General features: G+C 26.7%; 2 protein-coding genes across 5 annotated transcripts; both read left to right on the top strand.

Annotated features, from left to right (window-relative positions):
• Positions 1 to 2,072: 2,072 nt before the first annotated feature.
• LOC107167718 (uncharacterized) lies at positions 2,073 to 4,265 on the top strand. The gene is made up of 4 exons (XM_015516889.2): positions 2,073 to 2,479; positions 2,550 to 2,665; positions 3,588 to 3,679; positions 3,757 to 4,265. The coding sequence occupies exons 1-4, from the start codon at positions 2,387 to 2,389 to the stop codon at positions 4,071 to 4,073; spliced, it is 618 nt and encodes a 205-aa protein (XP_015372375.2). The 5' UTR covers positions 2,073 to 2,386; the 3' UTR covers positions 4,074 to 4,265.
• A 140-nt stretch (positions 4,266 to 4,405) lies between these two features.
• On the top strand, positions 4,406 to 15,710 carry axo (axotactin). 4 transcript variants are annotated; one of them, XM_015516900.2, is made up of 29 exons: positions 4,406 to 4,590; positions 4,674 to 4,835; positions 4,900 to 5,101; positions 5,160 to 5,344; positions 6,481 to 6,648; positions 7,433 to 7,601; positions 7,672 to 7,787; positions 7,866 to 8,288; positions 8,363 to 8,673; positions 8,760 to 9,015; positions 9,078 to 9,308; positions 9,373 to 9,545; positions 9,610 to 9,844; positions 9,904 to 10,104; positions 10,166 to 10,339; positions 10,433 to 10,658; positions 10,719 to 10,966; positions 11,065 to 11,343; positions 11,418 to 11,567; positions 11,798 to 12,016; positions 12,088 to 12,237; positions 12,304 to 12,454; positions 12,660 to 12,831; positions 12,948 to 13,107; positions 13,571 to 13,749; positions 13,820 to 13,916; positions 14,935 to 15,107; positions 15,188 to 15,347; positions 15,401 to 15,710. In XM_015516900.2, the coding sequence occupies exons 1-29, from the start codon at positions 4,518 to 4,520 to the stop codon at positions 15,484 to 15,486; spliced, it is 5,529 nt and encodes a 1,842-aa protein (XP_015372386.1). In that variant the 5' UTR covers positions 4,406 to 4,517; the 3' UTR covers positions 15,487 to 15,710. The 4 variants fall into 4 exon arrangements, with proteins under 4 accessions (XP_015372386.1, XP_015372388.1, XP_015372387.1 ...); XM_015516902.2 differs by having other exon boundaries at positions 4,674 to 4,841; positions 15,419 to 15,710; XM_015516901.2 differs by having other exon boundaries at positions 4,674 to 4,841; positions 15,416 to 15,710.
• The last annotated feature ends 679 nt before the right edge of the window (positions 15,711 to 16,389 follow it).

The raw sequence follows: 16,389 nt of genomic DNA, 5'->3' as shown, positions 1-16,389 counted from the left end.
TTTAAAAAATATTTATTAAAATATCGTTAAAAAATATCAAACTTAAAACATGTATAATATGTATATGATTCAATATTGTTGAAATATTAGTATATTACATAGATATAAATGTATAATTGTGTGTACGGTCGTACGGAGTATTAATAATATAAACCATGATAAATTAAATGTATTTATTTATTTATTTTGTCATAATATAAACCCTATTATTTCTTATATTCATTTTATATTTTTATTCTGTAATAATTAGTTATTATGATAAAATTAAAAAAAATATTTTACTGAAACGTGGAAATTTGTTGATTAATATTGTTTTGCCCACTTCTTAATTCAATTATCCAACTATGGCTAAATAGTAAATACAGAATCAATAAAATCTATTCGCCATTCGGTAATTAAAATATGTCTGGTGTCTTCAGTAAACACGTCATGACAAATTTGATTTTATTTAAAAACGAAATCCTATGTCAGCATAATATGACGTCAGGTACCTTTCATATTTCATATTATTGTACCATGGTGATAGTACACCGATCAAACATTCAAACTGGTTTTGAAACTTTTTATTTTTTTCTTCATTTTCCCGCCCGTTTATTATCATTCAATACAATAATCATATAGCCTAGCCACGGTTTAAGATATATATTATATATTATTATATATTATATAGTATATCTTAAACCGTGAGCCTAGCCTATAGCATATATAAGATATAACCTATTATATTATATTATATATTATTATATATTATATATTATATAGTATATCTTAAACCGAGAGCCTAGCCTATAGCATATATAACCTAACCTAACCTTAAATATATCATATCAATATTACCGCTGAACATTGATTACCACAAAACGATATTTGTACAATACTTAGTAATTTTACTGAGTTTGAATGTTTTAGCATTAAAATGTAAAATAAATTATTTAATTAGGACCGGCGTTAGGGGGAGGCAAAACGGGGCATTTGTCCAGGGCCTCGTGCTTAAATATATTTTGTATAGAAATCTTGTAATAAAATAAAACAAGAATATAAGTAATATTATATTAAATATGTATAATATTTTGAAAAGCAACGTGGTGCGGTAAAATTACAAAACCTTTGTATACCTTAATATAAATTTTAGAAGTTGTCTGTTTACTCGTATAATATGTAAGTTGACGTATTACACATACGTTTAAAAGTAATCATTAAACAGTTTAAAATTGATAATCGCTATTTATTTCGCTAAAGTATTTTTTAATACCATTAACATCGTAGATGTAACTGGGGTCAACATTTTGGAAGAGCTTAACTCTTTAATATGTTAAATTTAATTATTAAAAAAATTGTTTTATTTGGACATGTATTTTTGATAATTTTTGGTTTTTAATTACACCTATAGTCTATAAATTATAGATAACTATAGTTATTGCCTTATTGGTTAAATAAATTAAATACGTTTTGCACAGGCCCTCGCAAAAGGTAGCGCTGGCCCTGTATTTAATTAATAACTCTAATGAAAAAAATATTAAAATACTTTAATTAATGGCTTATGTAATAACAGGATATTGAATTTAGAGTAGAATACTAGGTTTAAAGAACAAACACATTATAAATTTAGTTTGGGATAAGCTGATTTGGGATAATGGCCCATATTTGTTAGGGCATACCAGACACTTTACAACCATAATGAAAATTATTAATTACAAAAAAAATTGAATAATAAATTAATAAGTAATAACACTAATAACACTAATAACATGAAAACGCCACAACTACGGATTACGGGATACAGATTACAGATACAGGACAGGACGTGGTTAACGCCATTGCGTTGTATCCGTTATTAAAATTTCTTAACAAAGAGGGATACACGTTGCCAACATCCTATCAGATTACGGATACGGTACAATTTTTAGAGTCCAATACATCATACCGTAGGGATACGTAAACCCGCACATCAGCTGCTGATCGTGTAGACACCATAGACCTATGGTAGACACTATTCTATATTGTTCTGTGATATTATGTATATATTATATTCTGTGGTGCCCATAGATAATAAAACCAAATAATGATGATAGCCAAATTTATGATATCAAATTTTATAATTTTTATTGTTAAAAAAATATATATTTATCTGAATGTTAAGTGATAACTATTAACTTACTAATGTCTAACAGCACAAGCCACAATTTTATTTTGTGTTAATAATTAATGAGTCATGACAAGTTAGATCTAATTATTTGTCGTGCAAATAATATGTAATAAGTAGCTAATCGAATTTCATTAATACCTAATATACTTACATACTACATAGTTCACTTCAATTTTTTTTTCTAAAATAAACATCATTCATTATTTTAAACCGTTGGTTGGATGATACAATAATATTATTATGTCCACTGTAGAATCAAAAATTAAAAACCGATCTGCGAATTACAAACGTGGTAAAAACCGAGATGTCAATTTTCGAGACATTATGAGACATGTAAGTATTAATGTGTATTAGTTATTTGTTTTTATGTTTTGATTAAATATATATTTATCTTTCTTTTTAGAGATTTAAAAGTATCATTAAGAATAAAAGAGAGTCTCTTTTAGAACGAGTTCGTAATGTTGCATATGAAATGCGTGAAAATGAGGTCACTTCGTTTATTGACAAGACATGCATAAAGTAAGATAATTTCCTTTAATGTTTAAATAATGTATGTCCAATAATATTGTAATATAGAATATTTTTTTTTTAAGTACCTACAGTGAAACTTCCATTCAATAAAACATTTTTTATATATCAAATATTTTTGCTACTCTTTTTAACGAATGTCTCTACAATAAAATTGTTGTTAAACATTATGCATCGAAATATGGAAGTTTCACTGTACTTTATAGTTTTTAAAACATTGAAAGCCTTACTTGAATTACTTTACTTTGGTAAGGGTTCTTCTATGACTATGATAATTAGGGCTTGGAAGTTGTTGCATTTGCATGTTTTCTTTTTTTTTTGGTAGGTACATTAGATTAAATGCTGAGTAAACTTGAAATTAATTTCACAAAACTACAAAAAAAAATATAAAAAAGTTTAAGTGCATATTTTTGAATATTTTGTAATTTTGTAGTTTTAAGAATATATTTCCCAATTTTACCATCTTTTATAAAATATTTGATTAATAATGATGTTTATAACATAATTTGAATTTTTAGCAATGAGAAAAATAAATGCTTTATAGGTATTGTATATTTATTTCGAAAGTTTTCACTGTATAGGTGTTATGTATTATGTATTATACTTTTCAATCCTTTGATCAGTGTACAATTTTCTGTTTTTATTGATCAATATTTAGTATTAACTATAAAATATAAAAATATTTTCACTTAAAATTATTGTAAGCACATCAGTGCATTTAGTAATTTTCAAGTGCATTAAGTTCCGAGCATTAATGATATTATCATAAGATATATTATTATACATATTATACATATATATATTATACTACATAACATTATAAACTAAAACTGCTATTATATTATAAATGGTTTTTAAATATTATTAAAAGAGCTAAAACAATTTTTTTTTATATATTAATCTGTATAATAAGAATTGATGTGGATGAAGATGATGGATTTCATTCTTTGGACGAAGAAGATAAAATATTTGATGAAATTAAACAGGAAATTTTAGATGAAGAAAGTATGTATAGAACATTTTTGAATTATATTTTTGTATTAGTATGTATTACTTTACAAATGTATTTGTTTATATTTTAGTGAAATGGATATGTGAACAAGATATCGATTATAATGTATATTTACACCATCTACAAAATAGTTCAATTGAATGTCCTGTCTGCCATACAGGCAACCTCATAAAATCAACTGCCAATACAATTTCTTGTGATATATGCCATACATCCATTCATACATTCCTTGAAATTGATGCATTAAAAAATAATATGGAAAATACTGTTGCTGAACATTCATGTGTTTGTCAGTCACCAATTGAATGTATAGTTTTTCCGACCCCTTATGATAATTCTATGTTTATGTTATGTAACACCTGTCAGTTCCTTTTTCAGATATCATAAGTTAGATTAATAATTAGAACAATAATATATTTAAGCTAATGAATTGTGTAAAATCTGTTTTCAAAATTATTTCTATAGAATGTTTGTATTTTATTGTCTCTGTAGATTAAAATTTTTAACAAACAAATATTTTGGGTGATTTATATTAATATATTGACATAATTATAATACATAAGAGATATCATATAATAACATTGTATTTTTACTATTTAAATAATTTATTGTTCCATTAAAAGCTGTGAGTCACTGAAAAATTGAATTCAATTGAGACCTTCTAATTGAATGGGTTATTATTCTATTGTGAATTTGCTATGCAGTCTACAGTTTCCTTTTTAAAACTACATGATGTAGTTCTATGCTGGTTTAAAATAACTTTACTAATACTCATATAATATATATCTTACTTTTAACATCTGTGTGATGATGCTTATATTGGAGTGAAAAATGCACATTATTTTTATAACTGTATTTCTTATTTTAACTGTGTTAAATGTAAAAGCACTGGAAAATTTCAAGGGTATACTGTTTAATTATTTAATTACTTATTTATTATAATATATAATCCATAAATTTTAATAAATGTTCATATTTCGAAAATAGAAAGATGTGAAATCCCAATTATGCGTGGTCCATGTCAAAATTGGATACATAAATGGTACTATGATACTATTTTACACCAATGTAGGACTTACATAAGCGGTATTTGTAAAAGTGAAAATATATTTGATTCTGAGGCAGAATGCCTGTATTACTGTGTCGGTGGTAAAAGTAAATTTAATACATATTTTTATCTTATCCAAATATTCAACCTTTTTATTTTTCTTAGACCGTAACAATACATACTTTGTCTCAGAACCTGTTGAACAAAAATATGAATATGGTTCATCTACATTGGCACCAATAGCTCCAAGTGATAGAGGTGCAGAACTTACATTTTCTGAATCTGGTTATTATACTGTATTTATGATGGCTGAAAACAACGCATTTATACAGCTTGATGGCAATCGTATTCCTACCTTTCAATTAAGGTAAAATCATAATGCTAACAATAGAAGAAATTATTGTCCAATCATTTGATTCAAATAGGCTTTGTCGAGAGATATCATTCCAATTTCGTACTCGTTTACCACATGGATTACTTGTGTATCATAGTGTAAAGGATAGACCTTCAGGTCTTCCTCCTTATGCTTTATATGTAATTGTTGAAAAAGGACAACTTAAAGTAGTACACGTCTATGGTAAACATTCAACCTCTGTAATAGTTGGAGAAGGTGAGTAAGAGATTTAAAATGTACACATTTAAAATAAAAATAGTTATTGTTGCTATAATTGTTAAAACAAATCTTGAAAAGATACTTTGACCCTGTAAATAATTTGAAAAAGATTGAAATTCTAAAAACAATAAATAATAAGTTATAAGTACCTAGTAATTGAGCTATAAGCTATAAAAAAATACACATTGTATATATAATTACGGAAAAAGCCTTAAATATAATTTATACTTAGGAAGTTAGCAGTCAATTCATAAATTCTTGGTAATGTTAAGTTCAACAATGTTTGACCTTCACTGTTTTTGCCCAATTCATTTTGTCCTTTATAGGCTTGAATACACTACAGTTTGTTATGTTTTTTATTCAAACACTTGGTTTAAAAAATTTATTATTTTGCCAAATGAGCACATATTTAATACAATTCATTACTGACATTACTTATAAATCATAAATTATTAAGTTATAAACATCGGATTTTGTTATGAACATGTCGTTTGTATTAACAAACTAAATTTATAATACGCCTATTGTTTTTATTAATTTTGGTTGCTTAAGACATACATTTATAAAATAATAGATTAAAGTATATTGGACTTAAACAATATAATGGAGAAAAATGTATATTGAACATGAGTAATTGATAGTTGAACTAAACACAAATTGGATCTTATGTCTGGGACAAATATTTTTGTAACCACTCAGTAGGCTAAAATGTTTACTGTTTTTGAGCATTTTTTTTATATTTTGAGCCATTTTTTCTGAAAAAGTAAACAGTTGCAGTCAATCAAACTTCATTTTCAGAAAATAACCTCAACTTTTTTTTCAAAAGTAACCGTGATATTTGCTAAAGAAATATTTTAAGAAATGTGTGATGATTTAATTTAGAACTTATTTACATATAACCCAAATACATAATATAATATAAAATTCAATTTCTATTCACTACAGAATTATCGTATATATTATTAGGGAAGACAGAAGAGAATTAAAAAAATGATTTTTTATTTGGTAAGGTGTAAAGTTTTGTATTATTTTTACTATTGTATTATTAATTATCAACTAAATAATGGTATTCAGAAATAATTTTTTTTGCGGATAAGGTATTGTATTTTATAACATTTTGTTTTACATTTTAGGTTTAAATCATGATATTTGGCACACTGTAACTGTACGTATAGATGTACATGGCGCTAGACTTATAGCAAAAGTAGATAATATAAGTGCAGAAAAAATAATACAAGGATTGCATAAGTCTAGTAATTATGGCATATCTACTGACTTAACATCTGTAGTTTTAATTGGTGGTATGAAAGTTATGTTAATCATTATAATTTTATTGAAATTGAAATTAATTAAATTTTTCTTGTTCTTGATGGTGTTTATCTTATAATTTATGTAATTCAAAAACAATTTATATTTAATTAAGTTTTAATATATTATATTAATTTAAAACAAAAATAAACTATTATAACTTGTAAATATATACATATTGTATAAAAGTAACTTTACTTATATTTTAATATTGCATTAAAATGTATAGGTAGGTACTGCCCAACACTCAAAACGGGGTTATTTAGGGTGGTTTTAAAATATAAGTGGAAATTATGAAAAAACAAATACTGTTTTATAGAAAATAAAATTCTACGATCTACAACAAACTTGTACCATACTTCTTATTTTATTATTGTGATTTCCTCGAGATACCCTAAAAATGTCCTTTTCAGGGAATGGAGAGCAGTTATACAATTACTATTTACAATCCAATTATTTATTATTATGGATATCATAGGGCAAACATTTAGATTTTTATGATAATTATGTACAACATAATGATAATTTATGATATTATAGTTAAATATTCTCTGTTACGCATATGTTTTTTTTTTTTTTGTGGAGAAAATTTTAAATTTGAATTTAGATTATAAACATAATGATTAAGTGTAAATTTTAATAACTTGTAGTTAAGGTGCAAAAACTGAAATATCTTTTTTCTCCTAGTTGATCAGTTTGATGGTACCTATCTATTTAGATGCCTATTTTATTTTAAATTACTAATATTATTTGTTTATTTTCTGTATAATTATTTAGGTTTGAGCCCAGAAGAAAAATTACATGGTGTTAAGTATATTATTGAATCATTTGTTGGCTGCATAAAAGAGATGGTTTTGAGTGCTGGTAAAGCTGCTTCAGATTTATTACCCATTAAACCACTAATTGCTACTAAACATGATAATGTACAAGAGGGTTGCATAGATAAGTATGGTTTATTTTGTAACCATTTAAGAGTAAATTATAAGCATACTAATCTCTTTAAACAATAATTCCAGATGTAAAACTGAAGACAATATTTGTTTTAAAGGTAGTCTATGTATTAATCATTATAATCAATTGTCATGCGATTGTTTTGGAACTCTTTATGAAGGCGAATACTGTGATATTTATGGTATTAGACTTATAATTGTTTTGAAATAAATGTTCTGCGTGTACATCTTAAATGTATACACTTGTAAATTATTTTCAGTTTCTACTGTATTAACTTTAAGAGGATCTTCCTATGTATCATATCGTGTTTATGACTGGAAAGATAGGGTTCATTCAAGTATGAATCGTATTAGTTTTATGTTTAAGACCAGATTTGATGATTCTGCTTTATTTTATGCGAGCGGAGAGTCCCATAAACATCACCACATTGCAATATCAATTTATAATGGATCAGTTATTGTTGAAATTGAACTTGGTGATGGAGAGCCTATATTTGCAACTGTAGGTAATAACACAAACTCAAATCAATGGCATAACTTGACAATATTACATAATGAAAATATGGTCAATATTATGTTTAATGGGGAAACTAAAAATTATATTTTGGCTGGAACTCGAAATTATTTATACATAGATCCTGAAATATATTTTGGTGGCGGTCCAACACTTTCTAATAAACCTGGTACAGTTTAAATTCTATAAGATATTTTAGTCAAAAGTATGTTTATTGAATTAACAAATTAAATTAAATTTCAGGTTTGAAATCACATAACAACTTTGTAGGTTCTTTAAAGTATGTTTTCTTTAATGACATATCAATATTATATGAATTAAAAAGAGGAAATCCAAAAGTACATTACATTGGATTTTTATCACCAGAGTTTACAGAAACTGAAGTTGACATGATTCCTATAACATTACCATTTCCATCTTCACATATTGTATGGCCAGTAGCATCTGTTAACCATATAAGTTTGATGTTTGATTTTAAAAGTCATAAGCACATGGCTATTCTAATATCATCACCTGTGACAACATCCACTCAGAATTCTTCAGGATTTTGGGAAGTAAGTGGAAATTTGTAACTGGTCAATTTATAAAATGATAATTTAATTATGTTACATAATTAATTTATTGAAAACGTTGTTATAAGTTGCGGATGGTAAACAATGAAATACGTTTTGAACTCACACCATCATCTAGTAAAAATGTCACACAATTAACAACTGTTAAATATGATTTAAATATTGAAGGATCTTGGCACAAAGTTTGTTTAAATTACACTAAAGGATTGCTTACATTAAATGTAGATGACAAAAATAAGACAACATTTTTAAATGGCATTCAACATTTTTTGGCTGAACAGACTATAACTATTGGTAGTGGGATTGGTGGCAAAGGAAGTTTTGGTATAACATTATAAATCAATTGAATTAACATTATATTAATTTAAAATATATTGTTATTGTAGGTCTTGTTGGTTGTATACGAGAAATTTGGTTAGATGGTTTATTTTTGGAGTCTAGACATATGGTTAGAACTAATAGGACAACTGGCCAAGTTTCAATTGATAATTGTCAATTAGTAGATCCATGTAAGAGGCCGAATGCTTGTGAACATGATGGTAAATGTTCAGTCGTTGATGATAATGTAATTTGTGACTGTAAAGGAACTGGATATATTGGAAAAAATTGCCATTTTGGTAATAATACATAATGTAATTACATATAATTCAAACACAAATCAATATAATTGAATTGATTTAGCACAGTTTCGTAAGACATGTGAAGAACTTGCACTTTTAGGTTATACTAAGCCTGATGTTTATCTTATTGATATTGATGGAAATGGCAAATTTCCTCCAGCTCATGTTAAATGTGAATTTGGGGTTCAAGGAGATTCAAAAACTATTGTTGAACACAATTTACCTAGTCAAATTGTAATACAATCTAACGACTGTATAAATTAAATGAATGTACATTTATAAATGTTAACAAATTTAGGATGTTAGAAGTGCGGCAGAATCAGATTTTAGCTTTACTATAACATATAGAGATTTCCCTCCAGAAATGTTGAAAGAGCTTATATCACATTCCTTGCATTGTAGTCAGTATATAAAATATGATTGTTATAAAGCTCCATTAGATCTTCATTCTGCTACATGGTTTACTTCCGCTGCTCAAGAAGAGATCATTAATTTTATTGGTTATGCCAAACGAGGATCTTGCCCATGTTCAAGTATTTTTTATTTTCATTTTTAGTTAAGTATTTTCAATATAATTAATATTTATTTTTAGTGAATAAAACATGTTCGAATCGTACACATTCTTGTAATTGTGATTTTCCTGATGCTAAATGGCATTCAGACGAAGGACATTATTTAACTTCTAAATATGGAGGATTAGGAATTACAAAAATGGTATTTTTACAACAAGAACATTTACAGCTTGATGCTTTAGGACGTATAACATTAGGGCCTCTTGAATGTGTTGAAACAAGTTAAGTTTAATAAAAACAATCTGAAAAACTGTATTAAAAAGAAAAAAATTACATTTTTAGACACTCAGAAGTATGTGGTAACATTTACAACTAGCCAATCTTATATAGAAGTACCAGGTTGGAGGAAAGGAGACATAGCATTCAGTTTTAGGACTACTGGTGAAAAAGCAATTTTACTTTACCAACCACCGATTCGAAGACAACACCCTTCTTTTATGGTTGCTCTCACAAGTGGTATATTTTTATGAATTAAATGAAATATGATCCTAATATTAAATTTTATTATTATTTTATTAATTTATTTATTCTTGACACTGTAATATTTAGATTTTAAATTAACTTTTAATTTTACGTTAAATTCTGGAAAATCAAGAGATATGGAGGTAAAATCTAGACGGCGATTAAATAATGGCGAATGGCAGAAAATTTGGATTGATTACAATTCTCATCATGTACGATTTATGATTAATACAGATTATGAAATGATTGATTTATTGCCAAATGAAAAATTTGGTCCTTTTGAAGGAAGTATGTATATTGGAGGTGCTACAGAGTAAGTTTATTAACTATTTATTGTTTTTATGTTCACTATGAAAATATAAATTTGCTTTAGAGACCTTTTACAAGTTACAACTGTAAGTCAAGGTTTAATAGGATGTTTTCGAGGATTGGTAGTAAATGGTGAAATTTTAGATATATATTCATACATGAGTGTTCATTTATCTGAAATTATAAAAGAATGTAAACCATCGTGTGCTCCAAATCCATGTAAAAATGGAGCAAAATGCAAAGAACTATGGAGTACATTTCAATGTGTTTGTGAAAATCCTTGGGCCTATAGTGGGATTTATTGTGAAAATAGTTAAGTACTTATCAACTAAAATCAATAATGAAATAATATGTTTATTGATTAGTTTATTATTTACTATAATAATAGCTATAATTTATCATTTATTTAGATATTAATACACAAGGGTTAACATTTATCACGAGAGAATCATATTTTAAACGGAATTATTTTATCAACAATATAACAGAATTGAGTCAAGAATCTTATTATAAACTTTTGACTAAAGATATTTTAATGAATTTAAGAACATATGATGAAAACTCATTAATATTACATGCAAATGATCATTTGAACAACTTTGTGCAACTTTTTATTTTGAATGGAAATTCTGTGGTGTTTGTGTTTAATCATTCTCATAAAATTTACAATATAACTGTAAAATATCCAGGTAGATTTTTATTTATAAATGTATTATGATTTGTAATTTCATAGAACTAATAATTATTTAATTCAATAATTTAGGTTTAAATCGAGGAAAATCTATTCAACTAGCTTTGGTGAGAACAGAAAATGTTACTATGTTATATGTCAATGAAATAAACAGTTCTGTTCCAGTCGGATATAGTCTATTGATAAATTATACTAGTAAACCTTGGATAAATCCAGAACTGGGTGGGTCTGTGTATAAATATTTTTATATGGTATATACATTATGTTTTAAAAAGTGATAAACAAAATGTAATAGGTACCTATACTCCGTACCAAATAAGAGTGCACCAGGCGGCCACAGGCAAAACCGGTTTTGTTACATCGTTTGGTGCGCTCTTATTTGGAACAAGGTATACATAGTTGTTTGCTATGTATTACATTTTTATTTGTCTATGTTTATTAATTGTTTCTAGAGATTTTATCTCCACAAAGACCCCCTGCTCCTCCTACTGAATACTTTCAAGTAAATATTGGTGGATTTGATCCAGAAAATTTGATTAGTAGTAAAAAAGAACCTGTGAGGTTGTCTGGATATGTTGGATGTGTACGAGGATTAAAAATAGACGATTTTGTAGTCAGTTTTAGCAGTCTCGGATTAGCAAATTCTTCATTTAATACTTCTAAAGAAAAAGGTATTAGTTTAAATCATAAGTATTTATAAGTAATAATTTTTTTTAATTTTTAAATTATTTCAATCTTGTAGAACTTAGAGGCATAATATCTGGCTGTAACATGAAATGTGACGAGCAACAGCCTTGTAAAAACAAAGGTATCTGTATAGAAAATTTTGAAAAAGGTGGTAGTTCATGTGATTGTGAGCATACATCTTATTATGGAGATTTTTGTGGTTTAGGTAATGACATTTTTTAATTTTTTAACCTTCTTACTTACTAAAACTGGTAAAACTTCTTGAGTTTAGATAAAGGAGCAGATTTTAGTGGCGTCTCTGTCTTACGGCGAAAATTTCTTCTTGAAGGACCAGTCACGCAAGTAAAGTTAAATCTAGCTTTTTCAAGTAGTGACAAGAGACAACGAAGCACAGTTTTATTGCTTATCCAAACAGAGAACAAGTATGTTGACTGTTGTTTGAATTTAAATAAATAATCAATAGTTTACAATAAATGTATTGGTTTTAAACTTTTTTTTATGTATATTATTGTTATGTATTACCTAATCATATATTATAGTCTATGGATTATCGCCACAATTTAAGATGTACTATTAATTTAAGTCATGATTATTACAAATATAAAATTTTATAAAATTGTTATGTAGGAGAAGTTACTATCTTATTGTTGCATTAAACGAAAAAGGTGAAATGGTATTTGAAGAAGACCGTGAGGGAACAGGAGGAGCATTTGGTGCACATATTAAAGACAGAAACTTTTTAAATGGAGCGAGACACTCAGTCTACTATAAACGTACTGAATCCAGTTCAATACTTATGGTAAATTATGTTTACTTTATGAGTAATACACTAATACTTATGTACATGTATATGAATGCATTTGTGATTTAAGATTTATTTATAAATTATATTAACTATTTCTTTGTCAAACATAGGTTGATAGAGATCCTATAGAACTAAAAAAAATTCCAGTTCTAAGTTTAACTGATACATTAACAGATATCACTGCTGGAGATAATGAAGTACAAATTGGTGGACTTAATACAACTGACCCACGATTTGCTTCTTATACAAGTTATAGTGGATGCATTTCAAGTACATAATATTTGTATATTTTAATTAACATGACAAAATGTAGGATACTTATTCGTTGGGCAGTTGGGCTTTAACCATCATATTGTCTTAGACTTAAATTACAATCATAATTTTATGTGGTACTATATATATTTTTTTATTTACCTGAATTTAGATGTACCTATATTATTCTATAATTTTACTTTAATTATAGTTACTGATACATATCCATATATATTTATTATTTAGGTAATATTTAGTTAAATTAGATTAATTTTAAATAATTACTTTAATCATACTCATGGTAATTATTTACTACAACTTAGTTGTCAACTTATCAATCATAATTATAAATATTAAATACTAATTATGCACACATTTATTTTGTTTATATAAATTATAATACATTTAGTGAAGGTTAATGGCAAATAAATCATATGTACAATATACATTATTATAAAATAAGTATATATTTTAATTTTAGATGTGTTTTTGGAAGTCAATTATAATGCAATGAGACCTTTAGACGAATATATGCTATTCACAAAAACTGGTAGTGAGAAAGTAAATGTAACAAATTCTCAAGGAGTTCGCAGTGCTCAATGTGCTTCTTTTGATGATATACATAAACCTAGACCTGGTCCTTCACTTAATATAAGCTATGTATGAATTTTTTATTGTTATTATACCTACTATTATTTATTATACCTTAATGCATTTTTTTTTTTGTTAGGGAGTAGATCAAACTTGGGTTTTAGATCCTCCAGCTCGCATGCCTTATGATTCTAAGTATGCAAAAGTATTTACACAACAGGATAATACATTTAATGGTAAGTTACAATCATGGCCGTATACAGGGGGGGGGGGGGGTTCAGGGTTCAAACTCTCTCCGAAATGTCATCAGTCATCAAAAATATTTCTATTGAATTTCCTCGTTAATCCTAAAGACAAGGCATATAGAACGCGGTCTTGTCGCGGCGGTCTGCGATACAGTTGTAATTAAATACTAAATTTGACCTTGGCCGCCACGATATCACAGCCCGTTGCGAGTTCGCGACAGACCACGTCCTGTGTTCCCGGGACAACATCGCGTAAATTAAATATAGAATACAATTATAATAAAATATATGTGACGTTATCGTATCACCAACCGAAGTTTATAGACAATAGACACAATAAATGAATGTTTCGTGTAAAGTGTAAGTTTGTTATTTTTAGTATTCTTTTATTTCGTTTGTGTAGCATTGTGTAAACAGTTACAGACAATAAATGCTGATTTGGTCGAAGCATGTAATCATGTATATTATGTGTTAGCAATTTTGGACGAAATGAGAGAAAATAACAATAAACATTTTTCAGACATGTTTTCCGTTGCTGCAATAATGATGAATAAAAATAAAGAAGAAATAGATTTTCCTCGTTTTGCTAATAGACAAACAGTATAATTAAAAATAAAAACTTATGTATTTAGAATAATGAGGTCAATTTATTCTGTATTTTTGGTACATTAAATAATGACATGGTTATATTAAATTAAAATTCATAAAAATGATGGTGTAGTTTTATATTATAATGAACCCCCCCCCCCCCAAAAAAAAAAAAAAAAAAAAATTAATCCTGGATACGGCCATGGTTGAAATATGAGGGCAACCTTTTGAAAAAATATATTTACCTATGCAGTATAATATGTTTAATATCTAAAATTATATATGTATTATGTATATAAAAATGTACGGTAAAAAACACTTAAAATATTTAGATTAGGATTTACTGATTATGAATGAGATTAGTTTTCAAGCATTTATTTATAAAACTAATAATATAAGAATTTTTCATCTGTTTTAATAGTTGTGGCAATGGTAATGGCAAGTATTTTATCGTTTGTTATAATATCCGTGTCATACCATGCATATCATACCAATGTTAAATGGAAGAAACGACGAGATGAAGAAATTAATGCTGAAATAGCACGAAATAAACGACAGTCAATTCAAATGCAGGAGGGATACAAACTTGTAAAAGTAAAATACAGTTAAATATTTATTAAGTTTACTAATGTACTTAATAACACAGTTATGATTTATTTTCAATTAATATTTAGGAGGATAAACTTCAACTTAATGGAATAAATATGGAAATGAAATCGTTGTCTAAACAGCCATTGCCTATTGTTCGATTTTACACTCCGGATGAAGATAATGATGGTTTAAAAGGAAAAGAATTACGAATCGAGCCAAGATTGAAACATTCGGCTATAAGAGGTATATATTTTTTTAATAAAAGATTATAAAAACTATAAAAATTAATTGTATAGGATATTTACCCAAAGTAGACAAAACATGGGAGCCTATTGAAGAAACATCTGAAATATTAGAAGAAATTACTGAAGATAAAAAGTAGCATCAATTAATCTTACTGATAATCATAAGAAAAATGCATTTTATATCATAAAACTTTTATTGTTCATCATTTTATAAAGATAGGTATTTTAATAAAAAATATTTATTTCATATCTGTATACCTATTTAAACGAAGTACCTACTTTTGTTTTATTTGTAAGTACCTGTATACTAAAGTTAATGTCTGTTATTTGATTAATATACATATTTATGAACTCCATACAATTTTTTCTTCACGAGGCATTATATTTCGTCTATGTGACCATATGTCCATATAAGTAAATAAAATAAAATAAATAAAAATAATTTATTTAGTTTATGTAATATTACTTATTAACTATTCAATAAAGAATGCGAGTAACTACAAGTAGTATAACTGGATAAGTATAATTATGCAATTACATCTTGTGATTTGTAATTGTGAAGTACTATCCACTACTTATACAGTGTTAAAAAAAATAAATAAATAAATAAAAAATTTTACGGTAGGTAATTGCTTTATAGTTTTAAAATAAAATATATTATATATTTATGTTTTTGTTATTAAGTGATTTAATGTACAGGAACCTAGGCTTATAATTAAAAGTTATTATTTTTTTCTCAGCTCATTTCGCCACCCCAACATTACACAAATTATACATTTGTCCTTGAGAGCATCCATTGTAAGTTTTTTTGAAAACAACTACTTACTGAAATTTCTTAGAAAAATGACATTGTGTAGCCCTTAGAATATTTTGATCATAATGTACAAATACAATATATAATATGTTGGAGTCCACCTCTATGATAATGTAGGTTCAGAAAAGCTGAGGAAAATTTTGCATTGTTGCTTTGGGTTTCTTATACCATAGTTTTTTTAAAATAAATATTATAATTTATAATTCACGTTAACAGTGGCGCCGAA

Source organism: Diuraphis noxia, unplaced genomic scaffold (assembly GCF_037042655.1).
Source record: "Diuraphis noxia isolate RWA-SAM2 unplaced genomic scaffold, SU_Dnox_SAM2 contig0004, whole genome shotgun sequence".
In the NCBI taxonomy this organism is placed as follows: Eukaryota; Metazoa; Arthropoda; class Insecta; order Hemiptera; family Aphididae; genus Diuraphis; species Diuraphis noxia.
The sequence above is the reverse complement of the archived record's forward strand: the minus strand, read 5'-3'. Positions and strand labels throughout refer to the sequence as shown.